At 55.9% G+C, this 16,780-nt stretch overlaps 1 protein-coding gene across 9 annotated transcripts in view; it reads right to left on the bottom strand.

The window, feature by feature from the left end:
- Positions 1–16,780, bottom strand: part of CROCC2 (ciliary rootlet coiled-coil, rootletin family member 2) — a 65,488-nt gene that overhangs the window by 32,992 nt on the left and 15,716 nt on the right. For all 9 annotated transcript variants that reach the window (XR_012507244.1, XR_012507245.1, XR_012507246.1 and 6 more), the window contains 11 exons: positions 15,179–15,282; positions 14,413–14,610; positions 13,218–13,314; positions 13,049–13,138; positions 12,679–12,876; positions 12,167–12,378; positions 10,408–10,587; positions 9,801–9,945; positions 9,232–9,378; positions 8,833–9,063; positions 1,466–1,659 (listed from right to left, as the gene is read on the bottom strand). Coding sequence is in view for 5 of the 9 variants with exons in the window: in XM_074364681.1 (XP_074220782.1) it covers positions 1,466–1,659; positions 8,833–9,063; positions 9,232–9,378; positions 9,801–9,945; positions 10,408–10,587; positions 12,167–12,378; positions 12,679–12,876; positions 13,049–13,138; positions 13,218–13,314; positions 14,413–14,610; positions 15,179–15,282 (1,796 nt within the window). In the remaining 4 variants the exon portion in view is untranslated. The remainder of the gene's footprint in view (positions 1–1,465; positions 1,660–8,832; positions 9,064–9,231; positions 9,379–9,800; positions 9,946–10,407; positions 10,588–12,166; positions 12,379–12,678; positions 12,877–13,048; positions 13,139–13,217; positions 13,315–14,412; positions 14,611–15,178; positions 15,283–16,780) is intronic.

Genomic DNA, 16,780 nt, shown 5'->3' with positions numbered 1-16,780 from the left:
AGCCCCCTTTCTGTCTGCCTCAGACCCTCCTCCCAGATGCCCGCCTGGGACCCTCAGACAAATCTTCACCCAGAGCTGGAGACCCAGAGGATGTGTCCAGTGTCTCCCTCCACTGGAGCCCAAGAGCACCTTGCCTCCTGGAGGGAGGCTGAGCATGGTGGCAGGTGGGGACCTCAGTCTATCTCACTGCAGTCTTCTCAGGGCCTCGGGCTGGGGGCTGGAGGACCTCAAAACCCAGGGTCTTTGGTCATCAGGAGAAGTGAGGTGCTGCAGCAGCCCTGTGACCAGACTGGTCCCTGGGAAATGCGGTGGAGCGGTCATGTGACTCCATGCGGGGGCTGCAGGGCCACAACATACAGAGGCCCTGGGGTCAGGGCAGAGGCTGGAGGAGGGACTGCTGACCAGGGCCCGAGATCTGGGCAGCACATGCTGGCGGGAGGCAAGAGGCCTTCAACCTCTGCCCTCTGAGAACTGGTGGGGCCTGGGACGGGGCTGGGGGCAGGGTGCTGGGACCCTCTGATGCCGCCCTCCTGGAGAAGCCTTCATCCAGCTTCCTGTTCCAATTCCTGACTTCCACTGGGAGGGGAGATTTCTGTGAAGAAGCTCAAGGACTCAGGGCTCCAAATTTCCCCATGGTCGCAGATTCTGGGATTGTGAGAGGAAATCTTTCTGCAAAAGTACTTAGATGTTCCTGAGAAGGGCACCAGGGCAGACAGCTACCAGGTTCTGGACATTGTCAGACGTCACAGGACCAGCTCAGTGCACCAGGCAACAGCCCACAGGGCACCTCCGTCCTTGCCTACAAGCGTCTGCTCCACATTTCCTGGAAGTGGCCCCAGTGGTCTTCAGGGATCACCCTGCCCCTCCCTCAGCCTCTCGGTTCCCTGGGGCTGCCATGGGACCCCAGCCTGCCAATCTGAGCCCTGTGATCAAAGGAATCAAGCAGCTCAAGACGGCGTGAGCAGCAGCAATCAGGCCTCATGGAGAGAAGGGCGCTCTGTCTCCTGGAGAAGGGAGCCGAGAGTGGCCACTGGCCATCTTGCCACCTCTCATCTTGAGCCTGCCCAAGAATGAAGTCTCCTCAGAGTCGAACAGCACTGACGGGGCAGAGGTGAGACCTTGAGGGCACTGAGGGAGCGCCTGGACCCAGCCTTGCCTGAAGCAGTGTGTACCCTGAACTGCTCAGATCCATGAGCAAGACATTCCACATCTTTCCGCTGGTCAGAGGGGTTTATGCTACCTGCCACCTGGCTGGTGCAGCCACCTCTCTCAGGAAGGCCGTCACAGGGCTCTCACTGGATTTACCTCTTCCAGGTGCTCCCTGACCCCACAGGCACTGTGTTCACCCCTCCCTTACAGCCTTTCTCCCTGCCCTACAGCTGCTGAGTGACTGCCTGTCCCCTACACAGTGGTTTTCTGAGGACAAGGCCATGTGACCACTCCCTGCTGGTGGGTCCCCAGGTACCTGAGGTCAGCTGCTTCATCAGCCACAAGCTGGCCCTGCCTCTCCAGGGCCTCCTGCTTGGCCAGCAGCTGGGCCCGCTCCTCAGACAAAGCCTCCTTCTCCTGCAGGGCCCTCTGGAGAGCATCCGTCTGGGCCTCCTGGTCCTGTAGTCTCCGGGTCAGTTCCTCCTCCAGGGCCTGCTTCTCACATGTGACCTGGGGGTGGGGGGAAGGGCCCAGCAGAGAAAGAGACAGTGGGAGGGTGAGGAGGGGCCTCTCGAGGAGAGGGAAGGACTTCAGAAAGAGTGGTTTCATGCAGAACTGCATGGCAGGAACAGTGGAGAAGGAGGGTGGCTATGGGACATACTGGACCTCAGGTGCCTGTGTGTCTTCACAGGAGAGGGGCCTGCACTCCTGGAACCATGACGGAGAAGCTACTGAGCTGAACACCCTCAGGTGGGAGCCAGCAGCCAGTCTAAGTGGTAACCTTTGTGGGGCCACAAATGTGCAAGGTCAGGAGACATTGCACAGAAATGCAAGGAGGTGCGAGAGGACCAGACAAACACCTCCACCAAGAACATCACAAAGACCTGGACAAAACAGCACGGGCATCTGTCTGAGGCCTCAGAAGGCTGCCGGGCAGCTGGGACTGAAGGAGGCAGACCCTGGAGGAAAGGGAGACGGCAGAGTGAGCCCACCATCTGGTACCTCTTCTCTCCCCAGAGCGTCAGCTGTCTTAAAAGTTTGGGCTGAGGCATGAGAAGCCAAGGAGAGCTTCTGGCAGCCCTGTGTGGCCTCCAGAGCCCAGACACTCAAGTTCACAGCTGTCCAAGCAGGGGCAGGGGGCCTGACCAACAGCTCAGGTGTCCAGCTGTGCTCACAGAAAAGCTATGTCCTAGTAGTCATGGTGAATCAGAAATAGACCATCCTTCAAAAAACTAAAGCTCAGGTTTGAATCACTTTAATCATGGATTTTGGTAATTGTCTGCCTCCACTGCCCACTGGGATCAAAAGTCAGCCCTCCCTGGAAGAAGAGCAGCATCACCAAGACCCTCAAATTAATTCTATGATTCTCATATATGACACTCGGCATTTAACCAACAGGATCAGGCATATCAAAGACAGAATCGTGTGGCAAAAAACCACATATAAGAACACAAAGTGGACACACATGCCTCCCCGCCACCCAGATACTGGAGTTATCACACACAGGCTTTAAAATAGCTGTGATTAACATGTTCAAAGAGATAGTAAAATGTAGAATTTCACAATAGAACTGACACTTAATATAAATAATATCATTTAAAAATACAATAACCCAAATCAACAGATGGGCTCAATGGCGGGTTATACAGAATAGAAGACATAACAATGTGAAAGATAAACAAAATAATGTATTAGATTGAATCATGACGAGAAAAAAGGAGGGAAAATACAGATGAGAGTGTAAAAGGCATACAGGACAAGGTGAAAGGTCCAACATACATGTAATCAGAGCTGCAGAGGGAGGGGGGAGAATATTTGAACAGATACTGGACAAGAAGTTTCCAAGTCAAATCAAATACATCGAGACACAGATTTAAAATGAGCTATAATCCCTCCAAAAGGATAAATACAAAGAAAACGTCACATAAATCTAGCTCAGTACACTTTCTGAATACCAACGATAAAGAAAAAATCTTTAAAAATCAGAGGGAAAAAAGCACACTTTACCTACAAAAGAGCAGCAATAAGACTGATATTTGACTTCCAAAGAGCAACAATGAAAGCCAGAGAATCATGGAATGAATTCACCAAAACGCTGAATGAAAATGACGGCTGTCCTGGTACCTTGTACCCAGTGGAAGGATTCTCCATCAATAAAGAGCACAGCGCTCTGCTTCTGAGGATGGTGAGGATGTTGGGGAACAGCCTCCCCACCACGGCAGCTAGGAAAGCTGTACAATGTGCCTTCAACGTATCTGTGTGAAGGCCCTTGAGATACCCAGGCAGCCAAGGCCCCAGGGAGCCGATCACAGAGAGAAGGGGATTCAAGTGAGCTTGATGTTCTGCCACAGATTTCCCCTTGAGGTGTCCGCAGCTCCCAAGTAGCACAGGGCCCAGAGCATCGGGGGCCAAGGAGGAAGCCTCAGCTAAAGGGCTGGAGCGCGACCTTTGGCTTTGGCTTTGGCTTCTGAAACTGAGGACACAGGACCTGGAGTTCAGAGCCACCAGAGCAGCCAGGGCACAGGAGGCTAGGACATCGCAGAGGAGGTAAGTCTGAGATTCCATGTATGGTTTTTAAATGATACTTAAAAAAATAACTCGTAAAAAGGGGCTAAGGAACAATGAAGCTGAATAAAAAGTGGCAGCAAGGGCAGGCAGAGCTTTTGGCGATCTCACAGAGCTGGGAAAACACAACCTGGAGTTCACGGTGGGGCCAGTCAGGAACACAGGAGGGCTGCGGTTCACCCTGAGGTAAACGTCCTGGCGTGACCACTTCTCAGAAAAGACTGGAACCAGTTACAACCCAGCTCAACCCAACACTGGATAAGGGTGATCCTACCCTTCTCCTGATGTTCCAAAATCAAAAGTGAATGCCCTTGGAGGAAGTTTATATCACTCAGAGCCTCGGATTAGCTCTACAGAAACATAAAGTCTGTTGCTCAGGAGCTATTACGCATCCAGGAGGTAAGACCAAATGACTGGAAACTAAGAGGCAAAAGACAACAGAAACAGACCCGTTAGGGGATGAAGATGTCGAAGTTACCAGACAAAGACTTGAAAAAGACTGTAATTAATATGTTCAAGAACATATCCAAGAAGATGAAGAATTTCACCAGATAACTGAAGTGTGTGTGGTTGAAGTTACCATTTAAAGCAAAAATATTAATAGTGTAGAGCTTACAACAATATATGTAGAAATACAAATATGGAAACAAGTACAAAGGACAGAAGGGACAAGTGGAATACATTGCTGTCGGGACCTGACATTGTGAAGCAGTATTATATTATCTGAATATACATTGTGCACGTCATAATTTTAGAGTAATCACTAAAATAATAACAGAAAGAGGTATAGCTAAAAAATGAACAGAGAACATAAAATGGAATACTAAATAAATATGCAGCTAGCCCAAAAGAAGTCCAGAAAGGAGAAATATGAAAATTTTTAAAAAGAGATAAATAGAAAACAAACACCTGGGTGGTAGACTTATCCAAGCATATCAAGTTACATTACATGTAAATGATATAAACAATCCAATTAATAGAGATTGTCAGAGTAAATACAGAAGCAAGACTCAACGTTAATCAACATACTTTAAACATATAGACAGAGACAAATTGAAGGTAAATATGTGGAAAGGATATAACATGGAAAAAATTAAGCAAAGAACGTTGGTGTGGCTCCATCAACAGAAAAGGTAGATCAAGAAAAAGGGTATCAGTGAAGATGAGGGGGGACATTTTATAGTGATAAAAATTCATCACAAAGACATAAAATATTAATTTGTATACTTCTAATAATAGGAACTCAAAATATATGGAGCAAAAATAGACAGAACCAAAGGTAGAAGTAGACAATTCCACAATCTAGAGATTTTAATGTCTTTCTGGCAGTAATAGGACACATAGACAAAAAACCCAAAGAAGTAAAATAAACCCCATTGGGACACAGAAGATTCAAACAACATCATCAAGCAACTCAACTTAACTGATAGTTGTAATACTACACTCAGCAAGAGCATAGTGTGTGCTCTTTTTACACGAACATGGAATGCTCAACAAGATGGATAATATGCTGGGGCCGTAAAACATGCTTCAGTACATTTAAATCTGTTCAGATACTACGGAGTAGGTGTTCTGACTATAATGGAATTATATTAGACATTGATAAAAACGAGATACTTAGAAAATTCCTACTTTTGGAAATTATGTAATATATGTCTAAATAATCCATGGGTCAAAGAAGAAATCACATGGAAAGTGAGAAAATAGTTTGAACTGAATGATAATAAAAATACAACAAGCAAAATGATTAGGATGCAGAAGAAGAAACAGCCACCAGATCAAGTAGGCAATCTGAAAAGACCTGCATCCATCAAAGAATTGACCTTGCTATCAAAACTTTTCTCACAAAGAAAACTCCAGACCCAAACGATTTCCCTAGTGAATTTTTTTAACACTTAAGGAAGAAACACGCAGATTTTAAAACACTTTCAGGAAACAGAGGAGGAGGGAACACTTTCCAATTTATTCTGCGAGGCCAGCATAATCCTAATTCCAAATCTGACAAGAATATTATGAGGAAAGAAAATTACAGACCAATATTCCTCATGAATATGGATGTAAATATCCTTAACAAAATGTTATGAAACTGAACAAACATGTATAAAATGGTTATTAACTTATGCCCAAGTAGAGTTTATCTTAGGTATGCAAGGTTAGTTTAATATTAAAAAAATAAACCAGTATAATTCACCATATTAACAGAATAAGAACAATGATATGACCATTTTAATAGATTCAGGGAATACATTTAGCAGAATTCAAAACCCATTCATGATTTAAAAAACATCAGCATGCTAGGAATAAAACAGAACTTCCTCAATCTGATAAGAGGCATATATGAAAAGCCAACAGACAACATCATACTTAATGGTAAAATATGGAATTTTCCCCATGATTGGGTTTCGCAGAAGGATGGCCACTCCCATCACTTCTTTTCAATTTTGTTCCGCAGATCTTTAGCCAATGAATTAAGAGAAGAAGAAATAAAAGTCACTGAGATCAGAAAGGAAGTGAAACTGTTGTTATTCGCAGGTAACATGATTATGCACATGTAAAACCCTGGGGATTATCACTGAATCTGTCAAGGTCACATGATTGAAAGTTAATATATGAAACTGTATTTCTACATACTAGCAATGAATGTAAGAAAATGAAATTAAAACAGCAAGGCAATTCACAGTATCAAATCTAGGAATTAATTTAATCTAAGATCCCAAGACCTCTACATTGAAAACTACAAAACACAACTGAGAGGAATTAAGTAAAGAAAAAAAAAAATAGATATACCATATTCATGGATGGATGACTCAATGCAGTTAAGATGTCCAGTTCTCAAATTGATCTAATAAACTCAACACAATTCCAATCAAGGTTCTACCAGGCTTTTGGGGGGTGTGGGTAGAAACTGACAATCCAATTCTAAAATGTATACGGATATACAAAAGTTTGAGAATAGCCAAACAATCCTGAAAAGGAAGAATAAGATGGAAATACCTGCACTACCTAACTTCAAGACTTATTAAAAAGCTGCAGTAATCAAGACATTATGATTTTGGTGAAAGAATGAATACACAGATTGATGTACACAGATCAACAATATGACCTGGGCACATACACGCACCTACATGATTAATTTATTTTCAGAAAGTTGCCAGGATAATTCAAGGGGGAAAGCAGAGCCTTTTCAAACATTGGTGCTGGAACAACTGGGTATTAGTATGAAAAATAATGGGCTAAAATTCCTACATCAGACAATACACGTGCGGTTCTCACACTTTACTGTGCATCAGAATCACCTGAAGGGACACTTAGCATCCAGATTCCTGGGCCCCACCTGTAGAGTTTCTGACTCAGTAGGTTTTGAGAGGGGAGCTGGGAATTTGTGCTTTAAACAAATTCTCAGGTGATACTGAAGCAGCTGGTTTGAGGAACACACTTTGAGAACCGCTGCTGTATAGAAACCTTCACTTTAAATGGACCACAGACCTAAGAACTAGATGAAAACAGAGGAGGAGGTTTTCTTGTCCTTGGGCTAGGCAAAAATTCCTCAGACAGCACCTAGAGAATACTAACCACAAATTTTTTAAAAACTTGGTAGATTGAATTTTGCCAAAGTTGAATGCCATTAAGAAAATGCATAGGCAAGTCACACAAACTTGAACACACCTTTCTGACAAAGCGCGGTGTCCAAGATGTGCAGACGCCTACGCATCCGTAACCAGACCGAGAAAACCCAGCGAAAAATCGACTATGGACCTGAAGAGACACTCGACAAAATAAGGTGTATGAATATTTAATGAGCACATGGAAATGTGTTTAAGGTCATTTGCTATCAGGAAACGCAAATTAAAGCCACAGTGGCATCTAACTTCACACACACAGAACAGCTGAAAATAAAACCCGATGATCCCAGACGCTGACAAGGCTGAGACGTGGCTGGAAGTCTCCTGTGCAGCTGGTAGAGCAAAATGACACAACCGCTTTGGAAAACTGCCTGGTGGCTTCTTATAAAGTTCAACACACACCTAGCCAGTGACTCCACAGTTTCACTCCTATGTATTTACTCCAGAGAATTGAGAATATATGTACGTGACTTGTACACAAATGTTTGAAGCAGTCTTGTTCATTCCCAGACTGGAAACAACCCAAAAGTCCAGCAGCATGTGGATGGGTAAGCCAGAGCGGTTTATTGCTACAATGGAATGTTACTATGCCACCAAAAAGGATGGACTCTCGATATACCTAATAACGTGGATGATTCTCAAAGACATCGTGTTGAGAGAGAGAAGCTGGACTCAAAAGCATCCACACCCTATGACTCTGTTTACAACAAGTTCTAGAACAGGCGAAACCAGTCCACGGAGGTGCTCACCGGGGCAGAGGCTGCTGGGTGTCCATGACTGGAGGGAGCCTGCCGGGCCAGTGCAGATGTTTGCTCCCTAATCGCCATGGTGGCTACACAGGTGCTTACCATTGTCAAAATCCGTTGACCTGCACACTGGCTTACTGAGCATAATCAACCTTCAACTCAAGAAAAGAGGAAAAGATGACCAAAGAAGGACAGGACTGAGTGTGAGATATGGAAGAGGCTGGACTGAGTCCCAAAGGTGACAGGCCATGACATCTGAATGCCATTGGGGGCCCAGACTCTGCAGGGACAGGGTTTCCTTGTGGCCCAGCAAGGCTGGGTCAAGAAAGAGCCAAGACACCGCAGCGTCACAGCACCCGCCCTCCTCCATGGAAGCCCAGTCAGGAGATTTGGGAAGGGGCAGAGGGGTGCGTAAGGGGTGCAGTGATCGGGCAGACGTGGTCCAGAAAGGAGAGACACAAGACAAAGGAGGAACGGTGAAGCCTTTCCCCTCCGAGTGTGCGAGTGCCCCTGGACCCGAGGCCTCTGAACCTCTGACTAGGGGACAGGCCTGATGTAAACGCCCTTCTTTGTGTACCCTGCCCCGTCCCCCACCGCCCACGACCGCGGAAGCCGGCTTTCAATCAGCCAAGTCAGTCAGCACTGCAGCTGCAAAGTGCCGGTGCTGACATCCTGCGCCAGCACGACTTTCAAAGGCGTCGTGTGACCCGTCCGCCCCACAGAGGCAGGGGTGACCAGCAGACCCTCACCTGGTCGACCTGCTCCTGCAGCTGGGCCCTCTCTCGCCGGGTGCGGGTTGCCTGCCCCTCCAGCTGCTCCAGCTGCTTCTCCAGGTGCCCACAGGCCTGCTGCAGGCCCCTCCGCTCGGCCCGCACGAGCTCCAGCTGCTGCTCCGCCCGTGCCAGCCGCTCCCGAGCGCCCGCCCGCTCCTGCTCCAGCACCTTCTGCCGCTCCTGCAGCCGGGCCTGCTCCTGCTCCAGCTGCCACCGGGGGCGGGAAGCGGTCTGTGTCCAGGCCCATGCACCATGCACCCCCAGCCCCCAAACCCAGGGACAGGAAAGATGGGGAGGATGGATCAAAGGAGGGGCCTGAGTCAGGGAGACCAGACCTGGGACTCAGCCTCTCCGTCACCTGCGCCCTCGTCTCACCTGCAGGACCAGGTGGTTCAGGGAGCCCTTGTCCTGAGCCAGTCCCTCCATCAGGGCAGCCATCTTGGCCAGGGAGTCCCTCTGCTCCACCCCCTCCGACTTTAGTCGAGTCACGAGCAGTTCCAGGTTGGCTTTGCTGGACTCGGCCTAGGGTGGGAAGGGAGGTCAGAGGTCACCCCAGCAAGGAAGTCACGGGGGGACGGGCAGAGCTGTTGGTGCTGGGGAGGGAGTGAGCCCTGTATCATGGAGGTGTGAAAGCTGGAGCGCTGGGTGGGGCACAGTGGAAGGAGTCCCAGAGTGGTGGGGTCTTGGGGGTAGAAGGCGGCCCCGAGGGACAAAAGCTGCAGTCAGGAGAGGTGACAGGGTGGCTGAGGGAGGGGTGCACTGAGAAGCAGGTGTGGCCAGCACTTGGTGAGGGGTGGGCCAGTGCCCACTGGTCAGTGACCGAGGAGGCCATTGTTGAGTTTGGGGGCTCTGGGGGTGGCCTGAGGGCCCAGCTGGTGAGGAGGGTAAGTGGACAGAGGTGGGTTGGAGCAGCTGGTGGGAAAGAGAGGGGCACAAAGGCGTACCCGGGCCAGGGCACTGCGCAGACCCTCCCTCTCGCTCTCCAGAATGTCCCTCTGCAGCCGCACTGCGTTCAGTGCCTCCTGGGCTGACACCAGCTCCTTCCTGAGTCCAGAAAACTTCTCTTCCAGCTGCTCCAGGCGCCCTTGACTGAGACCCGGAAACCAGAGGGCAGAGGGTGCGAGGTCGCCTCAGGGCAAGATGGGGGCCAGCTCACAGGGCCCTGCAGGCAGGGTGACCGCCTGCAGCCCCCTCCAAGTCCCGGGACCCCCAGAGGAGCACAGGTCACCTTGTAGGGAGGAGTTGTGAGCTGCTTCTGGGCAGGGGGTGGGGGGCTGGGGTTGTCAGTGGAGACCTCCGTGGACAGGCCTGTGTGAGGACTGTGTGCACACGTGCTGGGGGCACTCGTGTTCGCTGGGCCCCAGGTGTGGGTTTGCCCAGGGTTGGCACTGGGCCGGACGGTGGACTGGGCTGGGTGTGAGGGTGTGGCTCAGCTTGGGGGGAGTCTGCTGTCTCACTGGGCACCCTGCCCCTGAGATGAGACCGGCAAAGCAGCGGTCCCACCCGAGGGGCTGTGGCAGCCGGCTGTGGCAGAGGCAGGTCCCCGCCCACCTGGTCTCCAGCTCCCTCTGGCCCCGCTCTCCCGGCTGCACCAGCTCGGCCTTCTGCCCCCGCAGCAGGAGGCTTCTCTGCAGCTCCTCGTTCCTGGCCTCCAGCCTCTGCTTCTCCTTGTCTGAAAGGTCCACCTTCCCTCTCAGCTCCTCCACCACCTCCTCCAGAGCCGCCTTCTCTCTGGGAGCAGGGCAGGTGTAAGGCGGGGAGTCCCGGACGTGCAGCAGGGGAGGGGACTTGAAGGACCCTCACTGGGCATGTTTGAGCCTCGGCCTAGTGCCGGGAGGTGGACAGGCCAGGCCGTGGAGGCTGCTCAGGGCTGGGGCTCAGGACACGTGGGGAGGGGCCAGAAGATGCCACCCCTCGGGCCCCAGGCTGGCCTGCCCAGGTGGGGTGGCCGCCCCTCTGTGGGAGCCCCTGAAGCACTGGAGGGTCTTGCCCCTGGTGTGCCCCTACGCTCGGCCTTCTGCGCCTGTAGGCTGAGCTCAGCAGTCGGGAGTCTCCTTCCCGCCCGGGGCCCCCACAACTCCACATCGGCTTGTACTGCTCACGTCCCTGACACTGACCCGCCGACCCCCTCCTGCAAAGCTGACCCACCCCAGGTCCTCTCAGCAGGGCGCTCGTCAGCCAGAATCTAAATCTTAGCTGCTCCTCCACTGGCCGTGCCGTGAAGCACCGAGTCCTGAGGCCCCTTTCCCAAATGAGCCTTGGGTCCGACCCCTCCTCCCCCTGTGCCGGAGGGCCCATTGGGGCCTGCCCACCTGTCCCCAGGTTGCCAGGACCCGGCCACCCCTACCAAGCCACAGGAGTGAAGGTGGTGGCCCTGCTAACCCTCCCCAGTGGCCCCCATGACCTCTGCCCCTTGGCATGGTGAGGTGGCCCCTGCCTGCCTGGCCTTGGGCTTCCCCCATCCCGCTCCTGTCTCCCCCACCCCCACCCCGGGAAGACCCTCCCTGCCCTCACAGGCTCTGCGTCCTCCAGTGGCCCTCCCTGGCTCCTCCTTTCCCGTGCCCCTGGGCCAGGCTGCATGGCTCCGCTCCCCTCTCTGCCCCTGTCCTCTGTGCCTCTCAAGGGTGGAATCAGGACGTTTTCCCTTGGACCTCCTGTCCTAGCACTGCACGCACTGTCAGACCACCAAGAGGAGGGGGGCTCAAGGAGGTGGTCCTGTCAGCGCCCGCACTGCTCCCTCCCCCGGAAGCCTTCCTGGCCACCTGCCCACTCTGGGTCCCGTGTCCCGGCTCGAGCAGCGCGTGGATTTGGGAGCCCCACCGAGACTCTCACTCGGGACTGTAAATCCTGGGGGTTTTCGTCCCACGCTGCTCCCTACACCAGTCCCAGGGCAGTAAGCAGTGCACAGCACCCCAGAGAGCCTCACGGCCAGCTACCCCACGGATGTCAGACCCACAGCACATGCCAGGAGGTCGCGCAGGGCCACCCAATGGATAGGGCGAGATCTTACTGCCCACTTGTGAGGGCTGGGGAAGACCCTGGGAGGAGTCCTGGCAGCCAGGCGGAGGTGGGGCGGAGCACAGCCGCTCCAGGAATGAGGAGCTGGGGATGCAGACCCAGGGCGGGGCGCGCGCTCAGCCTGGGCTTCGGGGGGGCCAGGCTGGGCTACAGGGGATGTGCTCGCTGCAGGTGGGCGCTGGGGGTGAAGGGCGAGGGGAGCCTTGCCGGGGGCAGGTTCGGTCTGGGACGCAGCCCTCACTTCTGCTGGAAGGCCTCGCGGGAGACGCGTGCCCCGCCCGCCCCGCCTCACCTCCCCAGGAGCTCGCAGGACACCCGGAGGTGCTGCGCCTCCTGCCGCTGCACCTCCAGCTCGCCCAGGAGGTCCTGGTGCTCCCGGGCCTGCCCCTGCCTCTGCTCCTGCAGGAGCCTCCCCGAGGCCCGCAGCTCCCGCTGGCTCTCAGACAGCTGCTCCCGGAGCCTGGCTGCTGCCACCTCGGGGGACACCAGCTGCAGGCGCAGCTCCTGCCCGGAGAGGGGGTGCGGCGTGAACCCCCGTGGCCTGGCCAGGCCCTTACCACAGAGGTCAAGGTGATGCCCTGAGAAAGGATGCACTGAAGACCGGAGACCCTCCCCGGGAGTGGGGTTTGGGGCAGGCTCTGGGAGACAAGGCAGGCAGCCCACCTGGTGGGCCACGGGCAGGCCCTGTAACTGCCCTTCCTAGCTGGGCGGGTTTTGTGGCTTTGCCCTGGTGGGGATGGGCACCATCACTTCTGGTGCATCCCCCACCCTCCACCCACTCTGCCCCTGGCTGTGGCTGCCCACCTGCTCCCGCTGCCGCCACCTGTCACAGGCCACATGCACAGCCCGCAGCGCGGGGTCCGGGCTGGCTGGGGAGTGGGCCTGTGGTGGGGACGCAGCCTGCAGCGGGGACGTAGGGCTCCTCCGTTGGTCCTGCACCTCCCTGCCTTCAGTGTTGCTGCTCCCGGCCAGCTCCAGGCTTCCCGTGTCTGCCTGGGCCACCTTCAGGGTATGGAGAGGAAGAGGCGGAGGGAGAGAGCTCGGGGCCAAGGCCAAGTGCAGAGATCCCGGGTCATCTCTCGGGTCATCTCAGGGGTCAGCCGGAGCAGCCGGGGCCCTGCAGCCCGCCCGCTGCCTCCCGTGGGACACGGGAAGGACCTGAGAGGCCCCGCACCTTTGTGACACCGCCCAAGGCCCACTGCGAGGCTTCTGCCTTGGCCCTCCGGTCACCCGGTGCCAGCTGGCCTCCGCTGCGCCTGCACTCCTGTGGCGGGGGTGGGGGTGGTGCTCAGCGAGGTCTGGACGCCCCCACCGCAAGCCGCCCCTCTCCCGGCCGCACACACCAGTTTCTGGACATCCATCCTGAGGCAGGAGATGGTTCTCTCCTTGCTCGTGTTTTGCTCTGTGAGCTTCTCCACCAGCAGCGTCTGCTCAGAGAGTCTGGAGAGAAGCTGGGTCAGTGCAGGGTCCTCAGCACAGAGAACAGAGCCCCGGGGCCACCCTGGCTCCGCCTGCCTCCTCCTGTGGTGCGGCCGGCCTGCTGGCACTGGCCACCTCTGTCTGAGTGGGCCTCCGCCTCCACTCTGGTCAGACATCTCTCTCCTGCTCTCGAACCTTCAATGGCTCCTGCGTTCTCGGGAGTTTGGCATTCAGGGCCCCAGCCTGACCCTGACTCAGCTCTCCAGCCCCAGTGCCCCACGGTGTGGCTTCCTGAGGCCCTGCCCGGTCCTGGTCCTGGGCTGGGGGCGGGGGCGGGGGCGGGGGCGGGGGCCGGGTGGCAGGGCCGGGCCCTCCTCTGGGCTTTTGCCCCGGCGGTGCCTCGGCCTGGAGCCCCTCTGCCGCTGTGAATCTAACAGCAAGTGATGTCCTTCCTTCCAGGAGCCTTTCCTCTCAGGGAGCCTTGGCTGCCCCGGCACCACCCACTGCGCTCCGGCCGTGGGCGCTGCCCCTGGGTGCTCCCTGGGGGCTGGCTGGGGTGTGCTGGACTCAGCAGCCCCGAGGGCAGGGTGGGCTCGCTCCTGGCAGGGCGTCGGCGGCCCTGTGAGCCCCGTGTCCTGGCGGTGCTAGGCCTTCACCAGGGAGCTGCCTCCCGCATCTGCAGAAGCCGCCCTCTCGCGAGACTTCTGCGCCCCGGCGTGGGATCTGTGTCCAGAACCACCCGGCCCCCCGCCTGCTTCCACTCTGTACACCGTGTGCCTCCAAACAAGCGGCCACCCCTGGAAGAATGTGCTTTTAGGCCTGAAAACCCCATTTCTGGGAACCAGCCACGAGGGGACTGTCCAAGTGTGACCACAGCCGTGTTCGTGGAAACAGGCAGAGTCCGCGCTACGCTGCCCCCGGGGGTGGCTGAGGAGGTCTGGGCTCACCCGCCTTCGGGGGGCGGCGACTCCGAGCCCGGGCGGCCTCGGGGAGGGCGCTGTGGGGGCAGAGCGCGGGGTGCGGGAGCAGGTAGAGCTGCACTGCGGGGAGCCCCAGGATCGCGGCCGCTGGGCGGACGGGCCGCGAGCGGGCCCCTCTCCTCTGCTCTCCTGCACCCACCTGGCCTGGAGGGCCACCTTCTCCGCGTCCCAGCGGCCCTGCAGCTGCTGCATCTCCTGCACCTTGTCCCGCAGCTGCTGCTCCAGGGCGCTGGCCGGGCTGCTGGCCGCCAGCCGCAGGTTGGAGCTGAGGTTCAGGCAGGCCGTGCGCAGGCGCCGGGCCGTCCTGGCTGCATCAGCTCGCATGTCAGCGAGGCCCCTGGGGAATGTGGGCGGCCCCCGCTGAGCCTCAGGGCCATCTGTGGGCTCTGGGCCCCTAGGCTCCAAGCTGCTGGGAGAGGCAGGGTCTGCTGGCAGGGGCATGCGTGGCATCAGCAGTCCCCACGTCACAGCTGGGGACAGGTGAGCAGGGGCTGAGCCAGGGAGAACAGGACAGGCTGTCCACCTTGGGTGGGACTTCGACCATCTGAGCCTCAAGGACCCACGACAGACCGTGGGACGTGCCTGGCAAGGACGGGAGGGATCTGGAAGCTCCGTCTGGGTAGATCCACCTGCTCCCACAGCATCTCCCCAGTGGGCCTGCCCTCTCAACTCTTCCCTGCACCCACCTTGCTCTGTCCGTCTGTCCATCTCCCCCACTGCCCACCTCTCCTGCCCTCTCCACCACTCCCATCAGGCCAACCCGAGGGCCAGACAGGGTTGGGTGAGGGGCTTGTGCTCCAGAGCTGCTGCACCGGTGGGAGGAGCCTGGAGGGTTCAGTGCCCACCTCTCCTGCCCTGATGGAGCCCACACCTGGCTCCAGGCGGGCAGGGTGGCTGGCTCTCACCTCTCGGTGGCTGCACGCAGCTCAGCCAGGTGTCCACGGAGTGCTGTGACCTGTCTCCACAGGAGGAGGACAGCCTGGGGCTCCCCAGGGCGTGTATGCCGAGTCTGAAAGCCAGAGGCTCATGTCCACCTCAGGCGGTGGCCGGGCACTGAGGGGATGGGGAGCCCTGCCACCCCAGGCACCCCCGACAACTTGCACACCCAAGGGCTGGGCCGCGTGGCTCCTGGGGGCTGGGGGCAGATCACCATCACTTACCCTCCCGCAGCCCCCTCCCACCAGCTTATCTCCCAAGAGGACCTGGGGAGGGAGGTGACACTCCCAGCTTCTGCCCAGATCCAGGACCCACTCAGCCTGCTCTCCCTGTGGGAGTGCGGGTAGCACTCAGCTGCCCCAACCCAGACAGTTGGGTGGGAGTGGAAATGACGTAACAAGACAGGCCTTTCCTTCTCCTCCAGGAGCAAGAGGGTAACTCCCATTCCTGAAGGACTCCTGAGACGTCCATGTGTGAGGCCTGGCCCTTGAAGATGCCAGGGAGACAGAGCCATTAGGAGCGCATGGCTGTGGAGATGGGGGAGGCGGGGAAGCCACCTTGAGACGAGATTTAGAGTCAGGCTGTAGGTGGGTGCCTGGGAGGGCACGGGGTGGGGCCCCGTGTGGCCAGCGGTGCCAGCCTTGCCGGGGACGAAGCCTAAACCCTGGGTCTCCACGCCGCCTTCCCAGTCCCTGTCCTGGGCTGTGTCCCGAGTGCCGACCCCCAGGGCCCCCAGAGGGCCCAGAGGTAACATGCCCAGTGCTTTCCAGTCCCCTCGCCCTTCCCCGCCCACGGCAGCCCATGCACCGCCCTGCGAAGTTGCTTTAGACAGAGTGCATTCATGTTCTGACGGTTCTCCAGCTCAAGACCCCTACCCCACCTCTTCCTTCAGGAAGCTTTGCCGATCCCCCTCCCTGACCCCACATCTGAGATGGCCCATGGGGCCCAGTAACACCCTTCTGTGGGGAAGGCCCCTCTGAGCCTGGGAGAGCCTTCTGTACCCTCGCACCCTACCCCACCCGGCTGTCTTCAGCAAAGAGCAGGAATTAGCAACGCAGAGAGGCAGACGCCAGGGCCAGACTGTCCAACAACAACAATGAAATACATTAGACTCCAGACTTTACAGCTTCTTGAACACAGAGCCAGGCCGACCTACATGGTGAGGAACGCTCAGGCCAGAAACTGGTAAAACTTGAGAGGAACTTGCAAAACTGAGCACTTAGACATGTTTCCTTGACCACAGGGCTCTGGGGACAGAGGGGAAGCCTCGGCCCACCCCAGAGGGCATCGCCTCACACAGACGTGGCCCCCCCAAAGCCGCACTCCGGTGTGCTGGAGGTGGGTGCCCAGCGTGCACGCGCACAGACACACACACATGCCTGCTTGCAGGACCCGGGAAGCAGGTACAGCGGACCGAACGTCGGGTCCCCACCACTCATATGTTGAGCCCTAATCCCCGAGGGGGTGGCCGCTGGAGGTGGGGCTTTTGCTCCGCCCTCATGAATGGTGTCCGAGCCCTTAGGAAAAGAGGCCCCACAGTGTCCTCATCCCTTCTACCGTGTGAGCTCATA

The sequence above is a fragment of the Camelus bactrianus genome, chromosome 5 (assembly GCF_048773025.1).
Source record: "Camelus bactrianus isolate YW-2024 breed Bactrian camel chromosome 5, ASM4877302v1, whole genome shotgun sequence".
NCBI lineage: Eukaryota > Metazoa > Chordata > Mammalia > Artiodactyla > Camelidae > Camelus > Camelus bactrianus.
Note: the sequence above shows the minus strand (reverse complement) of the source record. Positions and strands in the feature narration are given on the sequence as shown.